Source organism: Geotrypetes seraphini, chromosome 6, assembly GCF_902459505.1.
Source record: "Geotrypetes seraphini chromosome 6, aGeoSer1.1, whole genome shotgun sequence".
In the NCBI taxonomy this organism is placed as follows: Eukaryota; Metazoa; Chordata; class Amphibia; order Gymnophiona; family Dermophiidae; genus Geotrypetes; species Geotrypetes seraphini.
The window spans coordinates 143,240,470-143,258,281 of record NC_047089.1 but is presented as its reverse complement, the minus strand read 5'-3'; the positions used below and the strand labels follow the sequence as shown (position 1 = coordinate 143,258,281).

The 17,812-nt window shown below is 37.2% G+C and overlaps 1 protein-coding gene across 5 annotated transcripts in view; it reads left to right on the top strand.

Annotated features, from left to right (window-relative positions):
* REV1 (REV1 DNA directed polymerase) overlaps nt 1–17,812 on the top strand; it is a 401,814-nt gene that overhangs the window by 291,434 nt on the left and 92,568 nt on the right. For all 5 annotated transcript variants that reach the window (XM_033948190.1, XM_033948189.1, XM_033948188.1 and 2 more), the window contains one exon: nt 17,253–17,355. In XM_033948190.1, the coding sequence (XP_033804081.1) occupies nt 17,253–17,355 (103 nt within the window). The remainder of the gene's footprint in view (nt 1–17,252; nt 17,356–17,812) is intronic.

Here is a 17,812-nt window from a genome sequence, read left to right as displayed (position 1 = left end):
TTAGAGCACCATAGTTGGTTATAGCCCATTTCAGAAGAACTACAAGCTACATCCAGAGAATAGAGAGCATCTACACTTGTCTTTTAGTATTTTGTGAATCATATACCTAGTCATCATTGTGTTCTTTCACAAGGCAGCATAGGTCAAATACAGAGACATGAAGTGGGGTTATTTTAGTATTTATTAAATAATAATTTTGTTGTTGTTAAATAGCCTCGGTTAATTGATATACATGGGTCCAGGGTTCACTCAAGGAGGAGTTGTTCCCTGAATCACTTTTTGCTTTTGTGCCTCCATGTTTGGGCCAGTCTTGTAATATAAGCTATGCAAATGCGCATTTAATATAATCCATATTTAGCATCACCATCCATATAGGTAGCGGTGCTGAATATAGATTGCATGATAATCACATATTCACTGCCCAAACTGATATACATATAAATTATCTAGCTGAATTTCACTGCTAGCAGCTCAGGTCGATTTTTGTTCAAATTTTTGCCTTCATTCCTTTATTTCGAAAGCATTTATATCTAGGACATTGGATTAGGTTCCAGTTAAGATCAATTACTTTAAAGTTATCCTATCAGAGAGTGTCTTTAGAATTTATGATAAATCTTTAAAATGGGGCATTTAAATCTTCCTTTGATAAAGTTGCTCCAGTGAAGTTATGAAAACTAGTGTACAGGTAGTTTGTGATTTGGTTGTTAGAGATATTAAGGAAGACTAAGGGCTCCTTTTACTAAGCTGCGATAGTGTTTTTAGCACACGCTAAACCTGCTCTAAGCGGCTAGAACTAACGCCAGCTTAAAGCTGGCGTTAAGGTCTAGCGCGTGCAGCAATTCAGTGCACGCTAAAACCGCTATCGCAGCTTAGTAAAAGGAGCCTAAAGCTGCCTTTAAAGAGTTGGGGAAGACTTTGAGATCAAGATAGCTTAGAAGTTTAGATAACTGTCAGTAGGAGGACATAAGGGCAGCAAACAAGATGATCAAAGAGGATACAGTGCGTTCTCGCTATTTGCTGCAGTATGGTTCGGTAAACAACCCAAACAAGCATGTAGAAATAATGTTTAAATTTAAATTGATCAAACAGCAAATGAAAAGGTGAGGAAAAGGACCTCAAACACCCAGACATCGGGTCACACCCCAAGTCTTTAATGGGGTCATGAATTTTATAATCTGTCCTAAAAAAGCATTGATAAAGCATGGCTGACTGGTTTAAGTTTTTCACCTGACATGGCCAAAGATTTACTACAAGGTTGTGAACTTTTAAACGCCTCAGGTTCTACTAGTGACAATACAGACTTTATTTATTTAGTTATGTATTTATTTAAGTATTTATATATCACTTATAGCCTCAGTGGTTTACATTCAGGTACTCAAGCATTTTCCCTATGTCTCCCAGAGGGCTCACACTCTACCTAATCTATCTAAATATATTACTCATTTGTAATTAAATGGATCTGCTTTAGTGGACTATTGTAATCCTGCAGGGTCTGAGAGTGAATTTAGAACCTCAGATGTTTAAAATTGATACTGAATTTATCAACTGTTGGAATTATATTTTAAACAAGTGCTCTTTAGATTTAATGTTATTGATTATCAATTGGAGCAAAAAAAGTCATTGAAAAGGAAAAGATTCAATTTGATGATGAGTCCAAGAATTTGAAATCTGCTATTGGAGAGGATAGTTTCATGAGTCAAACAAATGAAATTAACAGGTTGGTTGATAAATATAGAGACAAAGTCAAAAGACAACAATAAAAAAGCTGAAATGGGATGAGAATGATTATGCTACCAACAGGGTTTATGCCTGGATTTACAAGAAATATATGAAACCAACACGAGTGACAACTGTAAGGTAGCTTTCAGTGATACTTTTTCTATGAATTCCAAAGATAATTTTTTAGAAACAAGGAAAAAGAATTAAAGATGAAAAAAGGGTGGAAGAAACAACAGAGGATGGAAGCAATTTCGTACAACTTCCCAGAACCGGACATAATTGATTCAGTAGTGTTAAATTTGTCTTCAAGTTTTATCTCTTGACGAAATCAAGATTGTAACTAAATTGGTCAATATACCTTTGTATGATGCAAAATTCTAATAAAGAATATTGAACTTAAAAAAAGGTTTCTCTTTTATACCTTCCTATTATTTTGATGAATTTCAATTGAAGATTGGCAATGAACAGTTAATTAGATCATTATAGTTAAAAAATCTATTTTGGTAATCTGTCTTCTCCAAATAATTGTAGAATCACTGGTAAATCAACATGGTGTTCTCTGAGCCCTTTAGACCCAATTCTGAATGTATCTAAGAACGACATATTCGATGATGTTGAAAAATTGAAATTCACACATCATAAATAATCTGACATGATCTGAAAGACAAGCACTGATTTCTAAAAAAAAATGTCCATAGCATCTCAATAAAGAAAGCTGACAAGGGCAGTGCTGTGGTCATTTTAAATAGAACAGATTATGTAGAGGAAGTAGAGCTTCAGTGGAATGATTCTTGTACATACAAAAGAATCTTGTTAAACCACACACATCAGTTAAAATCTAAGATTCATAAAATTGCCAGAAAGGGTCTGATGGAAGGTTTTTTGAAGAAGAGGGAGTACTTCTTTTTTTTTATACTCCTCATCCTATTATTCCTGATTTTTTTATTTATTGCCGAAGGTCCACAAAAACCCACTTAAATCACCAGGTAGACCTATTATGTCTTCACAAGGGTCTCTGTTAGAACCATTATCAGCTTATGTTGACACTTTTCTTAGGGTTGCTGTTGAATCTCTCAAAACCTATATTAAGGATACCACCCATTTTTTTATATTTTAAATTCAATTATATTCTTGGATGAACTGTTTTTGATGGTAATTCTAGATATAGTGGCTTTGTATACTTCTATTCCACAAGATGAAGCTTTGTCTGTATTGAGAACAATTTTAGATGATAGACCGAGAACGCATGATGTGCCAACGGATTTTATTTTACAAATGGCATGACTAGCATTGATAATTTTTTCACATTCAACGACAAATTATAGCTTCAGATCACCAGTGTTGCCATGGGTGCAACATTTGTTCATGAATCATTTTGAAAATGAATGGGTTTTTAAATCTATGTTTATAGAGAAAGGTAATTCATGGCACAGACTTATCGTTGAACAATGATTTGTATTCATGAAGAGCTTGATCAATACAATTGATATATATATATGTTCTTTTAATTCAATTTTTTGGGGGGATGTTAAAATAGATCAGATGAATGATGGTTTTAGGATATCAGTACATAAGAAGCAGATGGATAGGAATACATTTCTTCGTTATGATAGCTATCTACTGCCAGTTTACCTTATTCTCAATTTTTAAGGTAGAGAAGAATTTGTAGTGATCCAGGTGAATACATACATCAGACTAAAACACTGATTAGACATTTGGAAAGAAGAGGTTGTAACAAAAACATTCTTAATGCTTATAAATGAGCCAAATATAATTGTGAAAGTTTATTAACATGTTCCAACACCAATACATGTGAAACCAATAGACAGACGACAATATTGAAGCATAACAACAACAGTTCTACCATTAGTGCCATATTGAAGAAGCATTAGAAGATTATACAAACTTACCCATTATTTAAAAATTTGAGGTTAAGGGTAGCTTATTCTTGGGCTAAAAATTTGAAAGAAATTGAGTCCCTCTAATTTACCACAAGTGAAAAATAGATCAAGCGTACCGACATGGCATTATAAATGTGGCTACTATAAAATTGAGAAATTACTTTACAGATAACTTTCACTAATGCTTTTGATAGGAAGATATATGAACTGAAACATTTCCGTAATTGTAAAATAAATTTGCAGTGTATATCATAAAATGTCCTTGTGATAAGATATACGTCGGAAAAACAAAAAGACCATTCAAGATAAGACTAAATGAGCACAGATCAAGCATACACAGGTGATACCTAGCAGTGCCTCTTGAACATTGCCAACACTTTTCACATCACTTTGAGTAACTGTTTTTTTTTGTGATCAATGTATTATCCTTAGACAAGCAGGCAGCATATTCTCACACATGTGGGTGATGTCATCCACGGAGCCCCAGTATGGATAGTGAAAATTGTATCACTTTAAGCTTCAGCAAGTTTTTAGACTGCCCACACTACGCATGCGTGAGTGCCTTCCCACCCAACACCAGCTCACAAGGTCGTCAGTTTTTCATTATCCACGGAGTGAAGAAGATGTATCTCATGTTTCTCTGTCAAGTTGCCTTCCCATTTAAATTTTTTAACAAACCTTTTCAAGTATTTCAGTTTCTTCTTTCTTACTTTTCTTATAAAATTAGTGAGGTAGAATAGTAGAAATAAATTTTTGTGTTTCTTTATTAAACAACTTCTTTTGAAGTTGAATGGCTCTCACTCAAAGTTTTATCCTTACTTTCATACCATGATCATCGATAGATTTTCTACTTTACTCTAACTCGGTTTGCCCTCTCCAGTTGTATCAAACTCTAGGGCTATACATTATAAGAAGATAAATACTATTGGTTAATGTAAAAAAAAAAATTTATTTTTTTGTTTCTTTATTTCAACAAATAGGTCTGGAGTTGGATTTTCAATGACTGGGACTTGCCAGTTCCAGTATACATCGATACCTCCATCTACTTGCATCAGTGACATATTAGCATTGAGTCTAGTTGATGCATGCCTTTCTATAACCAATGTTTATACACTGGTCTGCTAATTAAGCATCGAGTCAATTTACTGCATGGCTTTCTGGGCAATACAGGTTGTCATTTCTAAAGCGCATCGCCTTTTCAGGCACTCATACTTCGCTTGTGGCACATTTCATATCACTTGATGTTACATGGTCATGGTGCCTCCTCTTCATCGATGGACATCGATATAGATTGTTTGAAGTGCAGTGTCTCTCCTTCACGGTATGCATTTTCATCGAGGTCAGCCACTCCGAGACAACCTGCTGTACCGATGGTACCGGCTGATGAGCCATCGGCACCGGTGAGTTCTTCCAGATGGAGCTCAATAATATATTAAAATTGTACTGCATGCCGGTGCTAACATCATCTCCCTCGGTACCAGCCCAGCCTAAGCATAGCACTACGAGGCCTCAAGGTACAGATGTCAGCTATCCATTGGAGCATCAAGCTACTTCTCATGGATCTTCTGCGAGGCATCATCACTCCCCATCTCAATGACGTTCTGCCTCCAAGTATCGATCTTCACATCAACGTTCTCCATCAAGGCATCGGTCCACCACTTCAAAGCATAAAATAAAAAAGAAACTTACTCTTACTAGAGCATCAGTTGCTATTTGAGGGAGTGTTTCATGAGGGAGTGTTTCATGAAGACATCAGTTCAATTTCAGCCTCTGTTCAAGTCATCGACGTTCATCTTCAGAGCATTGGTCTGTATCCAGAGGACACCGACACTCCCAATCCAAATATCAACGAAGTATCCTTGTATAAATTTTGCATAGAGGCATCGATGTACTTTATCTCATTGAGATTGTGCATCGATGTATCGAAAATCGTCATCGAGACAATTCATCAAAACGTCACCATTCTTCATCTAAACACTGATGTTCTTTACATCGAGGCATCAAAAGTTTTAAAGCTTTTTATCAAAAAGTTTGAATTTGCCTTTAGCCATGGCACAGTATTCCAGCTCAAGTGTCTTTAATTTCCAGCAGTCTTTGAACTTTATTTCTCCGCTGCACAAACTAGCATAAGAAAGGAAATTTTATGTTTTGTCACAGATGGCATTGCTGCTTATCTTGGAGCCTCATTATGGGTTCAAAAGACATCAAACCGAGATTCTACATCAACATCAATGATTTTTCATTGTGATATTGAGACAGGAATCCACCATGGGTGTAGAGGCTGTAAGGTGGTCTTTTTCCTGTTATGTGGACTTGATCATGCAAAGACTAGTGGGGGAATCTAACATGGATGTAGAGCCTGTTAAGTTAGATTCCTTTCCATGTTTAAAAAAACCCAAAACAAAGAGTAAGAAGAGAAGCAGTGTCTGCCTTTGTACTTTTACACAATCAAATGGACATTCTCTTTCTCCATATTAACCAGTGAAGCTGAATGGTTCTCTGTACTTATCCTCTAACCAGCATCGATCCACATTGCAACTGCCTTTCCATACTACTTCAGGAATCCACTATGGGTGTAGAAGTCTATAATGTAGCCTTTTTCCTGTTGTCTGGATACAAACATGCAAAGACAAGTGGCGAAATCTAACATGGGTGTAGAACCTGTTTAGTTAGTTTCCTTACCATGTAAAAAAGTATGAAGACAAGCAATGTTTACTTTTATGCTTATGCTCTTATCAATGGACATTCTATATTAACCATTGAAGCAGGATGGTTCTCTGCTTTATCTTCTAAGCAGGATCAACCAGGTTTTTTATTGAAACATGCCTTCCACCTACCGTCAATTTTTATACAGTACTGTCCAGGAGGCTCAAATAATTACTTCAAAGTATTTTTCCCTACATGTGTTTCTCCTATTATTTAGTGGACATTATCCACAACACCCTTTACTCTATCTCCTTTTTTTATTCTAAAGGAACCCGTAAATTTGGGAGTGGCTGTAGGGGAGGAGGAGGCCACTACATCTTTTTATAGGATGCTTTTTCATTTCCTCCAGTTTATCTCGAACAAATTCTCTGGACAGAAAATTTCAGTACACAGTCTAAAGTTACAGGGTTATATGTTCGAACATCAGTGTACATTACCAAAATTTTAATAGATAGGATTTTAATTATAGACCTGTTCTTGCTCTGCATTCTATCTACACAGGTCACATTCATATCTTTCAGTTTCATTTTTAATCTCTGGGCAGAGAACATGGATAGGCCCGGGTGCGAATTAGCGTATGCAAGTATTTATAGCATCACATAGTACCATTGGGTATTGTTCTAGTACTTAAATCAAGCCGTACCTTATCACAGGACCTTTGGTTTATATTGATCCTTATTCAGTGCATTACTGTTCTACCTGTTACACTTCTCTACAGTATGCTGAGATCTTGTCTAAGATGGCTATATGTTGTGGCCTCTAGACTATTTCTAGGTCACCTCCTTTTTACCTCTTTTATCATTAGTATATTTGTTTCTGCTAACCTTTTAGTAAGACACATTCCTGTTTTGCAATTTTCTCTTTTTTCATGAGAACACTCAAGTGATACTGAAAACCTGTAAGCATGATTTTCCATTGGATTCATTTTAAGTGACCTGGAGGTCTTTACTTACAAAAAAAAAGTTTCTTGGGTGATGACCTTCTGTGTTCTTATGCTACAACCATTTCTTAATGGTCTCGAAGAGTTTTACTTACTTTTAATTAGAGAAGAAGAGTTAAGGGCTGCAACAGAGGAGCAGAGAAAGTCAAATAGACCAATCATTCTGCCATTATGCTTCTATATTTTGGTAGGAAATATCGTGATGTGCATTTCTTCCTACTCATAGTTCCCTCAATGGATTTGAGTACAGGAAATTTTTCTCATACGTTTACTTTGGATTCTATTTTTAAAATCCACACACAAGACTTTATTCTGAGTCTGTTAGTTTCTTTGCTGAACCTCTGGTATGACATTTCTATTCCAGCAATTTTAGTTCTCTTGATTTTGTTTTTTCTCATTGCGTAGTACATTTTGGATTTGTAGGTACTCGGAGGGCCTCAGAAAAAAATAGTTAATGTCTTATTAAAGAAATGACAATTTTTCATGAGGTAAAACTCGTTATAGTTTATAAATCTTTCCTTTTGGATAAGTCTTAATAATAATTTTGTAATTTATAGCGACAGAGACATATGATCAAGAAACTGTTTTATTTTACTTTTGTGATTATGATAAACATACCGAGGGCCTCAAAATAGTACCTGGTGGGCCGCTTGTGGCCCCTGGGCTGCGAGTTTGAGACCACTGAGCTAGGGAGTCCCACATGTGAGAATATGCTGCCTGCTTGTCTAAGGATAAAGCACAGTTACTTACAAGTGTTAAACTCAGACAGCAGACAGATATTCTCATAACCTGCCCACCTCCCCTAGTTGACTTCTTTGCTTGGGCTTAGAATTGATGACCTCGCGAGCTGGCATCGGGTGGGAAGGCACTCGCACATGTTCGGTGAGGGCAGTCTAAAAGCTTGCTAAAGCTTAAAGTGATACTACACTTTTCACTGTCTGTACCAGGGCTCCGTGGATGATGTCACCCATATGCTTGCTATCCCAGGCTAACATCTGTTAAGGTAAGTAACTGTGCTTTATGTGAAATGAAGAGGGGTGGCGACCAGAGTAAAAAACTGTTGCAAAACGAGCAGCGCTGGATAAATAGATTAAATTTTTTACATCCTATTGGTTTAAATAACATTGAATGGAAAGTTGTTATTTAACAACAGCTTTATTTGTTCAAGGTGTAACAAATTGTAACATCAAGCAATGCTTTTCGTTGTTAATAGTTCCGCTTTTTGCAACCAATCAGCAATCAACATTTAATGCATTTTCTCTTGATTGGAGGAAACATGTCGGCATCTTAGTGAAATAGCGGGCACCATTGTTTTAAATGTATTATTAGCGTTTGGAAAAGAGACGCTGCATAATATAAGTAAGTTCAGTTGACACCATCTATTGTTTGACCAAAATAGGGTGATTTTTTTTATATTTGTCCACATTGCACAACGTTTAATAACTTATTTTTGTTATTTAAGGTCCTCAAGAATCTGGATACTAATTTTGGATATACTCTATTAAATCTTAAAAGTGAACGCTAAAGAAACACTAACCCCTGAAGAAGTCAGTTGTGTGAAACGGCAGATTCTCCATTGGGAATACAAGTTAAGTGTTTCTGATTTTTAGCAGTTCCGATTTTTGTGATTGTTTGAATTATCCAAAATGTTTTAAACAAAATAAAAAATAGGCAATAGTACGTTTTTTTAGGACCAATGATAAAATGTGTGACCCGTTGGCTCAGTGTTTGAGGTCCTTTTCCTCACCTTTTCCTTTGCTGTTTGACCAATTTAAATTTAAACGATATTTCTATATCCTGAAAATCTCCACAAACTACGAATTTGCATATAACTAGTGCCTCTATGGGAAAATAGGTGTTATGTTCCAGCCAAACATGTGGTCCCTCAAAACTACATAAAGTGAATAATGGAACCTATATGAAAAAAGATTAGGTTCCTGTATGGGACAGTACTTGACAAAAACTCATATATAACATTCAGAATGTTCCAAGAATATTTTTTTATTTGCAGTTCTACTTATAGATATAACATTCAAAAAAGAAAAAATTGCACAGAACAGTGCTGGAAAATAAGTACTATATAGTATTGCACACAACAGTAAGCAATTAGGACAAAACAGTGCAGACTGGGAGAGGGACATATATAAATTTATAGCAGCATTATAAAAACATTGCTTGAAAAATTACAGCTTTACAGAACAATCACAGATGTATACTGTACTGTATAGTATCATGCAATGCCAACTTCTGTCAGATCAACCTCTGGAGAGGGACAGCCTTGCACCTCCAGAATGATAGAAGATGAAGAGAAGCTGGCGAAGCTGGCAGGTCAATTTCAGCCTGACCAACCTCTGGCGAATAAGTCTCATGGCTCATTGACTGAAAAAATTGTGTCAACCTTCTCTGCTTAGCTTTCCTTCTTAAGTCCTTAAGTGTCTCAGCGTAAAGGGCAAAAGCAGAGCTTGCCAGCCACTTCAATTTTAGACTGTTCCTCAGCATAGGAACGCATTCCTCCATGTCACTAAACATTTTTCCAACATTGACACCCATTCTGCTATTTTTGCAAACATAAGAAGCAGATTTTTGGGGTGTTTGATGTCTCTTCGTCATCACTGTGCCTTGTTGCACCATTTTGCACAGGTCTTCATCACTGGGCTCTATGGCAGTCTCTTCCAAAATGTCTTTTTGTCATGTATTTGAAACCTTCTCTGCTGATTTTTCACAAAAAGTGCATGATGATTTACACACTTTTACTTGTGTTTTCTGCTACACCTTCAAAGCCCTGTTTGTTTCACAGTCTGGCCAAGTTTTTTTCTAATGAGGAAAAAGAACAGAAGAATAAACTCCATAAATTGTATCAAACACTAGACCACAGTGGAGATGACCTTGAAGTGCTATAAATCTTTTAATTCACACATAAAATAGGACTCAACACAATCATGCTTCAGCATCTCGGTCTGCACCAGGAGTCTCGGTTGCAATTGAAAAAGCAAATAGTTCCAATGATTGTGCAACTTGCAATAGGACCTTGAATAAAAGGGTTGGGAATCAACCCTAACATCAATGTTTGAACAAGATGTGCGAAAACGCAAATCCAAACCATAAAGAGCGCAAGATGACTGATCAAAACTTAAAGGCAATGTGCTGCATGACAACGCTACAAACAAAAATGTTTTTTCCAACAATTGTTTAAAGTAGCTTGTGTGATGCCATCCCAAGCTATGCCAGCATAATCTATTGCATTGCATATTGTCACTTGTCTTCCAGTAATCAAGCATGGTGGTTTGCCTGTCAGCATCTAAAGCGTCACAGGCCTTTCTGTAAAGCTCTTACATGTAGTGGCTCATGAAAGCCTCTTTTATTCCTGATCCAAGGAACTGGATGATGAATTTGTTTTCAGAAGCATGAAGAGAACTTCAACGTCAGGGTGTACATTTTCAAGGTTTTGGCGACAGTGTATTGGTGCATTATCCAAAATCAACAGTACCTTAAAGGCAAGGATTTTATGCTAGAAGTAATATTCAACTTCTGAAATAAAACAATTGTTAAACCAATCCCAGAATAATTCAGACGTCATCCAAGCATTGTGGTTCTATCTCCAATGGACTGGCATGCAGTTCAGGTTCTTTCCTTTAAGTGCACAAGGATTTGTGGCTCTGTAGACCATAAGGAGCTTACATTTGATATTAATCTTATTGGAACACATTAACAGGGTGGCTTAATCTTTAAATGCCTTGAATCCTGGGGCTTTTGCTACCGTTTTCATTATATATGTCTATTTCCCAGTCTGTTTGTAAAACAACCAGTCTCATTGACATTGAAGACCTGCTCTGGCACCTACCTCTTGTCTTCTATTACACTTAGCAGGTATTTTTTTTAATTATTCAGCATCTTCATTGTAAGCCCTACCTGCCTTCCTGGAAAGGCTTACATTTTTTTTGTATGCATACCACCTTTTAAGACGCCCTAGCCAACCAAAACTTGCAGAAAAGGATTTCACATTTTCCTGACCCTGGGTGACGTTTATAAATCTCTTTGGCTTTCATCCTCACATCAATGCTGTCAACTGTGCTTTTTTTTTCATCCACCATTTGCATTATCACAAATTTAGCTGCTTTTCTATTGATTCATCATGAACTACAGATGTTTGGAACTTTCTGGTACAGCTTCATGAACGTGATGAATATCTTCCACTTTTGCCAGATGGATTGGATTGTTGATTCATTAACATTAAACTTACGGCTATTAAAAGAAACAGACTTGCTAGAAAGAAGCCTGTCTAACACACACATTATTTCACTAAGATACATCACATATTTCTTTCTTTTTGAATTAGTTGTTTGCAACTCACTCCCTGGATGCTTGGTGGCCATTTCCAGAAGCAAATGCCAAACCCTCAAAAGTAAAAGCAAAGAAGAATGATTTTTAAATGTGCATGTCCACGAATATGTAGACCAGGGGTGCCCACACTTTTTGGGCTTGCGAGCTACTTTTAAAATGACCAAGTCAAAATGATCTACCAACAATAAAATTTTAAAAAAACACAACGCACACTGTACGCATAGAATTGTTAATTATCATTCCTATTCCGGGGTTTTTTCAGAGGTCAAAGCAGATGACTCTATGCACTGTCACCTCAGTAACAACCATACAAAAATAGACAAATACCCACCCCTTCCTTTTTACTAAACCACGATAGCAGTTTTTAGCGCAGGGAGCTGCGCTGAATGCCCAGCGCTGCTTTCGACGCTCATAGGCTCCCTGCGCTAAAAACCGCCATTGCGGTTTAGTAAAAGGGGACCATATTGTAAAATATAGACAGCAGAAATAAATTCAGACACATTTTGATCACTAAATTTAAAATAAAATAATTTTTCCTACCTTCTCTGGTGATTTCATGAGTCTCTGGTTGCACTTTCTTCTTCTGACTGTGCATCCAATCTTTCTTCCCTTCTTTTAGCCTGTATGCTTCCTCTCCTCCTGACCTCATTCCCCCCCCCCAACATTTTCTTCTTCTCTCCCTGCCCTCTCTTTCTTTCTCTCTTCATGCCCCCTTTCTTTTTTTCTGTTTCTCTTCTTTCCTTCTGTCTCCCTGCCTGCCCTCTTTCTCCCTCCCTGCCCTCTCCCAAGCCACTGCCACTGCCGCTGCCATCGGATAACAGGCCCCCCAAAGCCGCCCGCCACTGGCCAAGCTCTCCTTGCTTCGGGCCCACCAGCATTCCTCTCCCCGACGTCAATTTTGCCGTCGGAGAGGAAGTTCCGCTGGCCAGAACTTCCTCTCCGACGGTAGAATTGACGTCAGGGAGAGGAAGGCTGATCGGCCCAAGATCGACCTATTGGGAAGAAATGCTGCGGGGTCCTGCCTTTGAGGAAACAGAAAGTAGGCAGGACCTGGCAGCAAGAAGAACAAATCGCAAGCTTCACTGACCTGTCTCCCGCAGCCCGCGAATGGGGCTCTAACATGTGCGTGCCGGCTTCCCTTCTCTCCCCCCCCCGGACATAACTTCCGGTTTCAGAGGGAAGAGAAGGGAAGCTGGTACAAGCACACGTTAGCCCCCGGAACATAAATTCTCCAAGCCGGTTTTTTGGTTTTTTTTAAATGTTGAGCAGCGGAGGCAGCAGCAGAATTCAGGAGCAGGCCAGTCAGGAGGGGAAAAAAGAGAAGGGAAGAAGGGAACCTGCTCTGCGATCGACTAGGGTCGCCTGAGCGAGCGACCTGTCAATCGCGATCGACGTGTTGGGTACCCCTGATGTAGACACAGTAGTGCAAATAGCAGTCACAATTCACATATCTGCGGATATGCAAAATTGTGAATATTAAATGCACAGATGGCAAGAACGCATTGTAAAAGTTTACTCTCTGGTGATCCAAGCCCTGACTGTATATAGTTTTCTCTTGGCTTTTTTGAAAGGATGCCAGGTTTTGGGGAAAATGGTATCTTTTCAGAGAATGTTGAGATCCTGGAGGTTGATTTGTTTCAGTCTCAGATAGGTGTACTGAGGGAAACTGGGCTAGTTTCATGGAGGTATCAGTGAAGGGAGTTGGTTACTTTGTCAAGAGGATTGTTAAAGGGAGTTGGCCTTATTCTCAAATATTATGCTGGAAGCACTTTATTGATGACATATTTTTGATCTGAGTAGGGCAGGAAAGCTTATTGCCAGATTTTTTAAATTCTTAAATCAATGTGATCCTAATATTCAATTTCAGTCAACAATAGCTAGAAATGCTATTACTTTTTTAGATTTACACTACTGATCAAGTTGTTTATGCAATCTGTTACCCATGCCTGTTGTGGTACATTGGACAAACAAAATGAAGGATGAAGGTCAGTCTTACTGAACATTTGAGCAATCTTAGAATGAGAAGAGAGGAAGCACAATCGGTTAATCATTGGCAAGAATTGGCCGTACTATATCTGACTTAAAATTTGTCGTCCTGACAAGGTGTGTCTGTCACAAGGTGGAAATGTTTCTTTAAATCTTGTTGCAAATGGAACAAAGTTTCATCTATAATTGTAGGGTTGAGTAAGGAAATAGAATGACAAGCAATTTGAAAATGCCTTTAGCCAATGACAACACATTGTCATCACGTTGATGCATGCGTTGGCATCCTTGGTCTGGATGGCGCTGAGTGTTAGTTGATCTGATGCTATGTGGCTTTCAGTGCAGACACCACCGATAACATACCGGTAAGTTGTTGCTAGAATGATTGTATTAACTTTTCCAGGTATATTTAAAAGAATAATTTTTGTCTTTATGTAAAGTAATCTTTGTTACTAGAATTTAATGAAAAACAGGGTTTCTGTTATGTTTTTTAGTGATATTTTTGCAGGATGTCTGTTACATAACCTGGTTTTCTAGGGGGTTTCAATTCCTGATGACACCAAGAGCGAAACGCGGCCCAGTGTTGGGTTAAGCAGTCTGACAACGGTGTCTTTGGAAGTATTTTTGATTTAAGTATGGACTTTGTATTGTTGCTACTTCCATTCTTTGTATTTCTTTTATTTTTCTGATAGTATCTTTGAAATTTCATGATATAAGATTTTCTTTTTTTAGTTCAATAATTTTTTATTGAGTATTTTAGAGAATACAGGAAGCAGTACAAATACATAAGATCAAAATAAAGCTTTCTGTATAAAGAACCTACAAATCTATATTCAACTATAGAGGAACATAACAGTAAGAAAGGTTCCTATTATTAGAACTGCATGTGAAGAATATATAAGAAAAAAGTGAGGGAGAACAACAAAAAAGGAAAAAAAAAAAAAAAAAAAAAGGGGGAATAGGAAGAAAAAGAAGAAAGGAAAAGGAAAGAAAAGGAAGACGGGAGTGTCTACGGAACAGAACGTACATAGGTATCCAGGAATGACCAAGGTGATTTGTTAAGCTTCAAGTTCATGGGGGTTCTGGATGCATTTTTTTTCTCATATGCATAGGATTCAAATCTATGATACATACACAGAGAGTTCCACCAAAAAGTATAGTCTAATAACGAAGATGATTTCCAATTTTTCAGAATGTGCATGAGAGCAGTCACAAACATGGTATCAATGAGTTTAGGAGGACAATTTGATTGTGCAAAGCAGGGATGTTGAGAGCGAAGGATTACAATGTCCATAGAGATCTCTTCCGAGCAGTTAGTAATAGATTGTATGGTGATCCAAATGCGAGTCCAAAAGGAGCGGACTAGCGTACAGTGAAAAAGCATGTGGTCAAGAGTTCCCACATCTTTTAAAGATATAAGATTTTCTATATAACAAAAGAAAAAGGCTTCTTTATAATTTTGTATACTAAATTTGTGTATTTTAGAAGCTTATATATAGTATTGTCCTCATGAATTGATGATTTTGATCTTATAGTAGGTTTTCCAGATTTGATAAAGTTTATTATGAAATTGTTGCCAAATTGTGTAAACTACTCTTTATCCTCTGGTATTTTCCCACAAGCTTTAAAATCCACAATTTTGTCACGTTTTGAAAAGAATATCTATGGATAGTATGCAAAATACTAATTATAGATGGCATCTATTTTTTTAGGGGAGGATAAATTTTTGGAGTATTTACAGTAGCTTATATTCTGTTGCTTAATCATTTGGAAGCTTTTGATTGGACTCCACTCAATCTAGTTTCAGAAGAAATTTTAGTTAAGTAGTGGTTTGAATGGTTCTTTTGGATGAAATGTAATTTAGTGCTGAATAGAGAAATATATCTGTTTTTGTTAAGTTTTGCCTGCCTTCTGTTTTTCATTTAGTCAGTCATGAATGCTTGCTATCAAGATTGGATGATCTGGGATGATCTGGGTAGTAATATGGTTTGAATCTTTTCGGTGAGAAAAAGATGATTAAATGAGGATTTCAGGAATCAGATCTTGAATAGTGCTGTTTCTTGTAACTCAGTGTATCTGGGAGTTACCATAGAAGCAGTTTGCCTATTTATAGCTTCTAGTGCCACCAGCTGACATATATTCACCAAAATAATTGAACAATAATGGGCCAGTTTAATCTGTTATCTTCTGATTTGTTACTAATATTCACTTACAATGTCTTTCATTTTTTATGTGAAGTACCAACTATTTAGCCAATTTGGGGTATATATTTACTGTTGATTGATTGAAAACTGCCCTTCTCACGTTTCAACAATAATACACTTTACTACTAAAAATCCCCTATGCAACTCACTGAGTCACATGTTGCTAGAAAACACCAGTTATTCCAAAGGTGGTAGCAACACCAATAGTGATTGTGGGAAAAGAGGAATTAAGAAATTTGTGACTTGAGAACAAACTGGAGCAAGATGGTGTTACAGCTTGGTAATAGTTGACTAGTGGGAAAGACCGATAGGAGCAGAAACTAATTGGGATGGGGTGTATGGAGAGAGAGGGAAGAGGGATGAGCTGGTAGAATGGAAAGAGATGAATGAGAAGAGGAGGGAGTGTGTGGGGATGGAAACAAGGTGAGAGAGAGGGGAGATTGGAGAAGAGAAAGTACTGGGCATTTGGAATAAACTGGGATGGAACATTTGAAATAAACTGGTATGGAAGGAAATGAGCTGGAAGAGAGCAGAAGCTTGTGGTAGAAAGAGCCAGGAGAGGAGAGGACCATGACTGCATGCCCACACCATAAGAATAAGGGAATTTTTTGTAGAATTACATTGGAGGAGTGAAACCATGGTTGCTGTTAAGAAGGGAGGACAGAGCTGCCACTGGAGTTGATGCTAAAGAAGATGGCATAAGGAGCTCTGTACTGATGAACACAGGAAATCTGGGAGGAGTGAAGAGAAAGGAATATGCTAGTGGGAGAGGTAAAGAAGAGATAAACATTGAGGAAGGAGGGGGGGGAATGTTGGGTGGAAAGGAGATAGTAGATGAGGGGAAGAACTGAGAGGAGATGGGACAGTACAAGGAGAGAAGGGGAAAAAAATGAGGAAGAAGACATTAAAATTTTTAATCTAATTTTGTAAATGATTTTTGAAAGTTGTCACCTTTACATAAAAATTTGATGGTCCCTGCTGTAAGGATCCTATTCTGAGATTTATATACACTATCTATATCTTCTATTTCGAGCCATGAAAAACAAACTGATATTTGAGTCATTTTCCCACCAGTTTGAATTATTTGTATTTTGGTTCCTTTTGGAATAAATGCTAATTCAACCCTGGGAAAATGAAGATCCCTAGTTATGTTTTAGTTGCCTCTTAATTCTTCAACTGTTCAAAGCACTGGGTATCATACTCTCTTAATTTAATTAGTTCCCTTATCCATGATGAACATACTTTTCAATTTGCTTCAGATAATTGAAAAGTATGTTCATGGATAAGGGAACTAATTAAATTAAGAGAGTATGATACCCAGTGCTTTGAATGGTTGAAGAATTATTGGATTACTGGGCTGGGAAAAGTCTATATGCCGAAGTGATTAGTTGCCTCTTAAACATTTGATAATTTCTGCTATTTTATTAGAATCATAATTCCATTCTTTGGTCTTTCTAGGACTGTAACTCTTGATCATCCAACGGATAGTGCTAAAGTCATTGGAAGGGAAATACTGAATATGTTTCACACAATGAAACTGAGTATATCCAATATGAGAGGGGTGAGTTATTAAATCTGTAAAATGAATGTGTTTTATGTGTAACTGTTTGCTTCTTTCCACCATGCCTTCATTATCAATATTTCATGTTCAATTGACAAGCAGAATTGAATCAAATGTATATGTGGGTGATGTCATCTATCAGCACTGGGAAAGAACAGCTGTCCCACAGCTCAAAGTAGTGTAAATTTCTAAGCATCTGCAGTCATTCCTGTGTGCAACAGTCTCCTTGGTACCTCAGTTTTGATTTATCCATTCTGCCTAAGAGATGTGAATCAAGGCTTCTCTATGCATTTCCAACATTCTTGACATATTATGATCATGAGGTCTGTGTTTGTATATTCTATAACAAAATGCTAATAAAAATGATTGAACTTAAAAAAAGCCTCTAATTTATTTTGCATTTCTTACCTGATTTCTCAGTTGAAATGCCCCAGATCAAGTCATGGTTCTGCCCTGT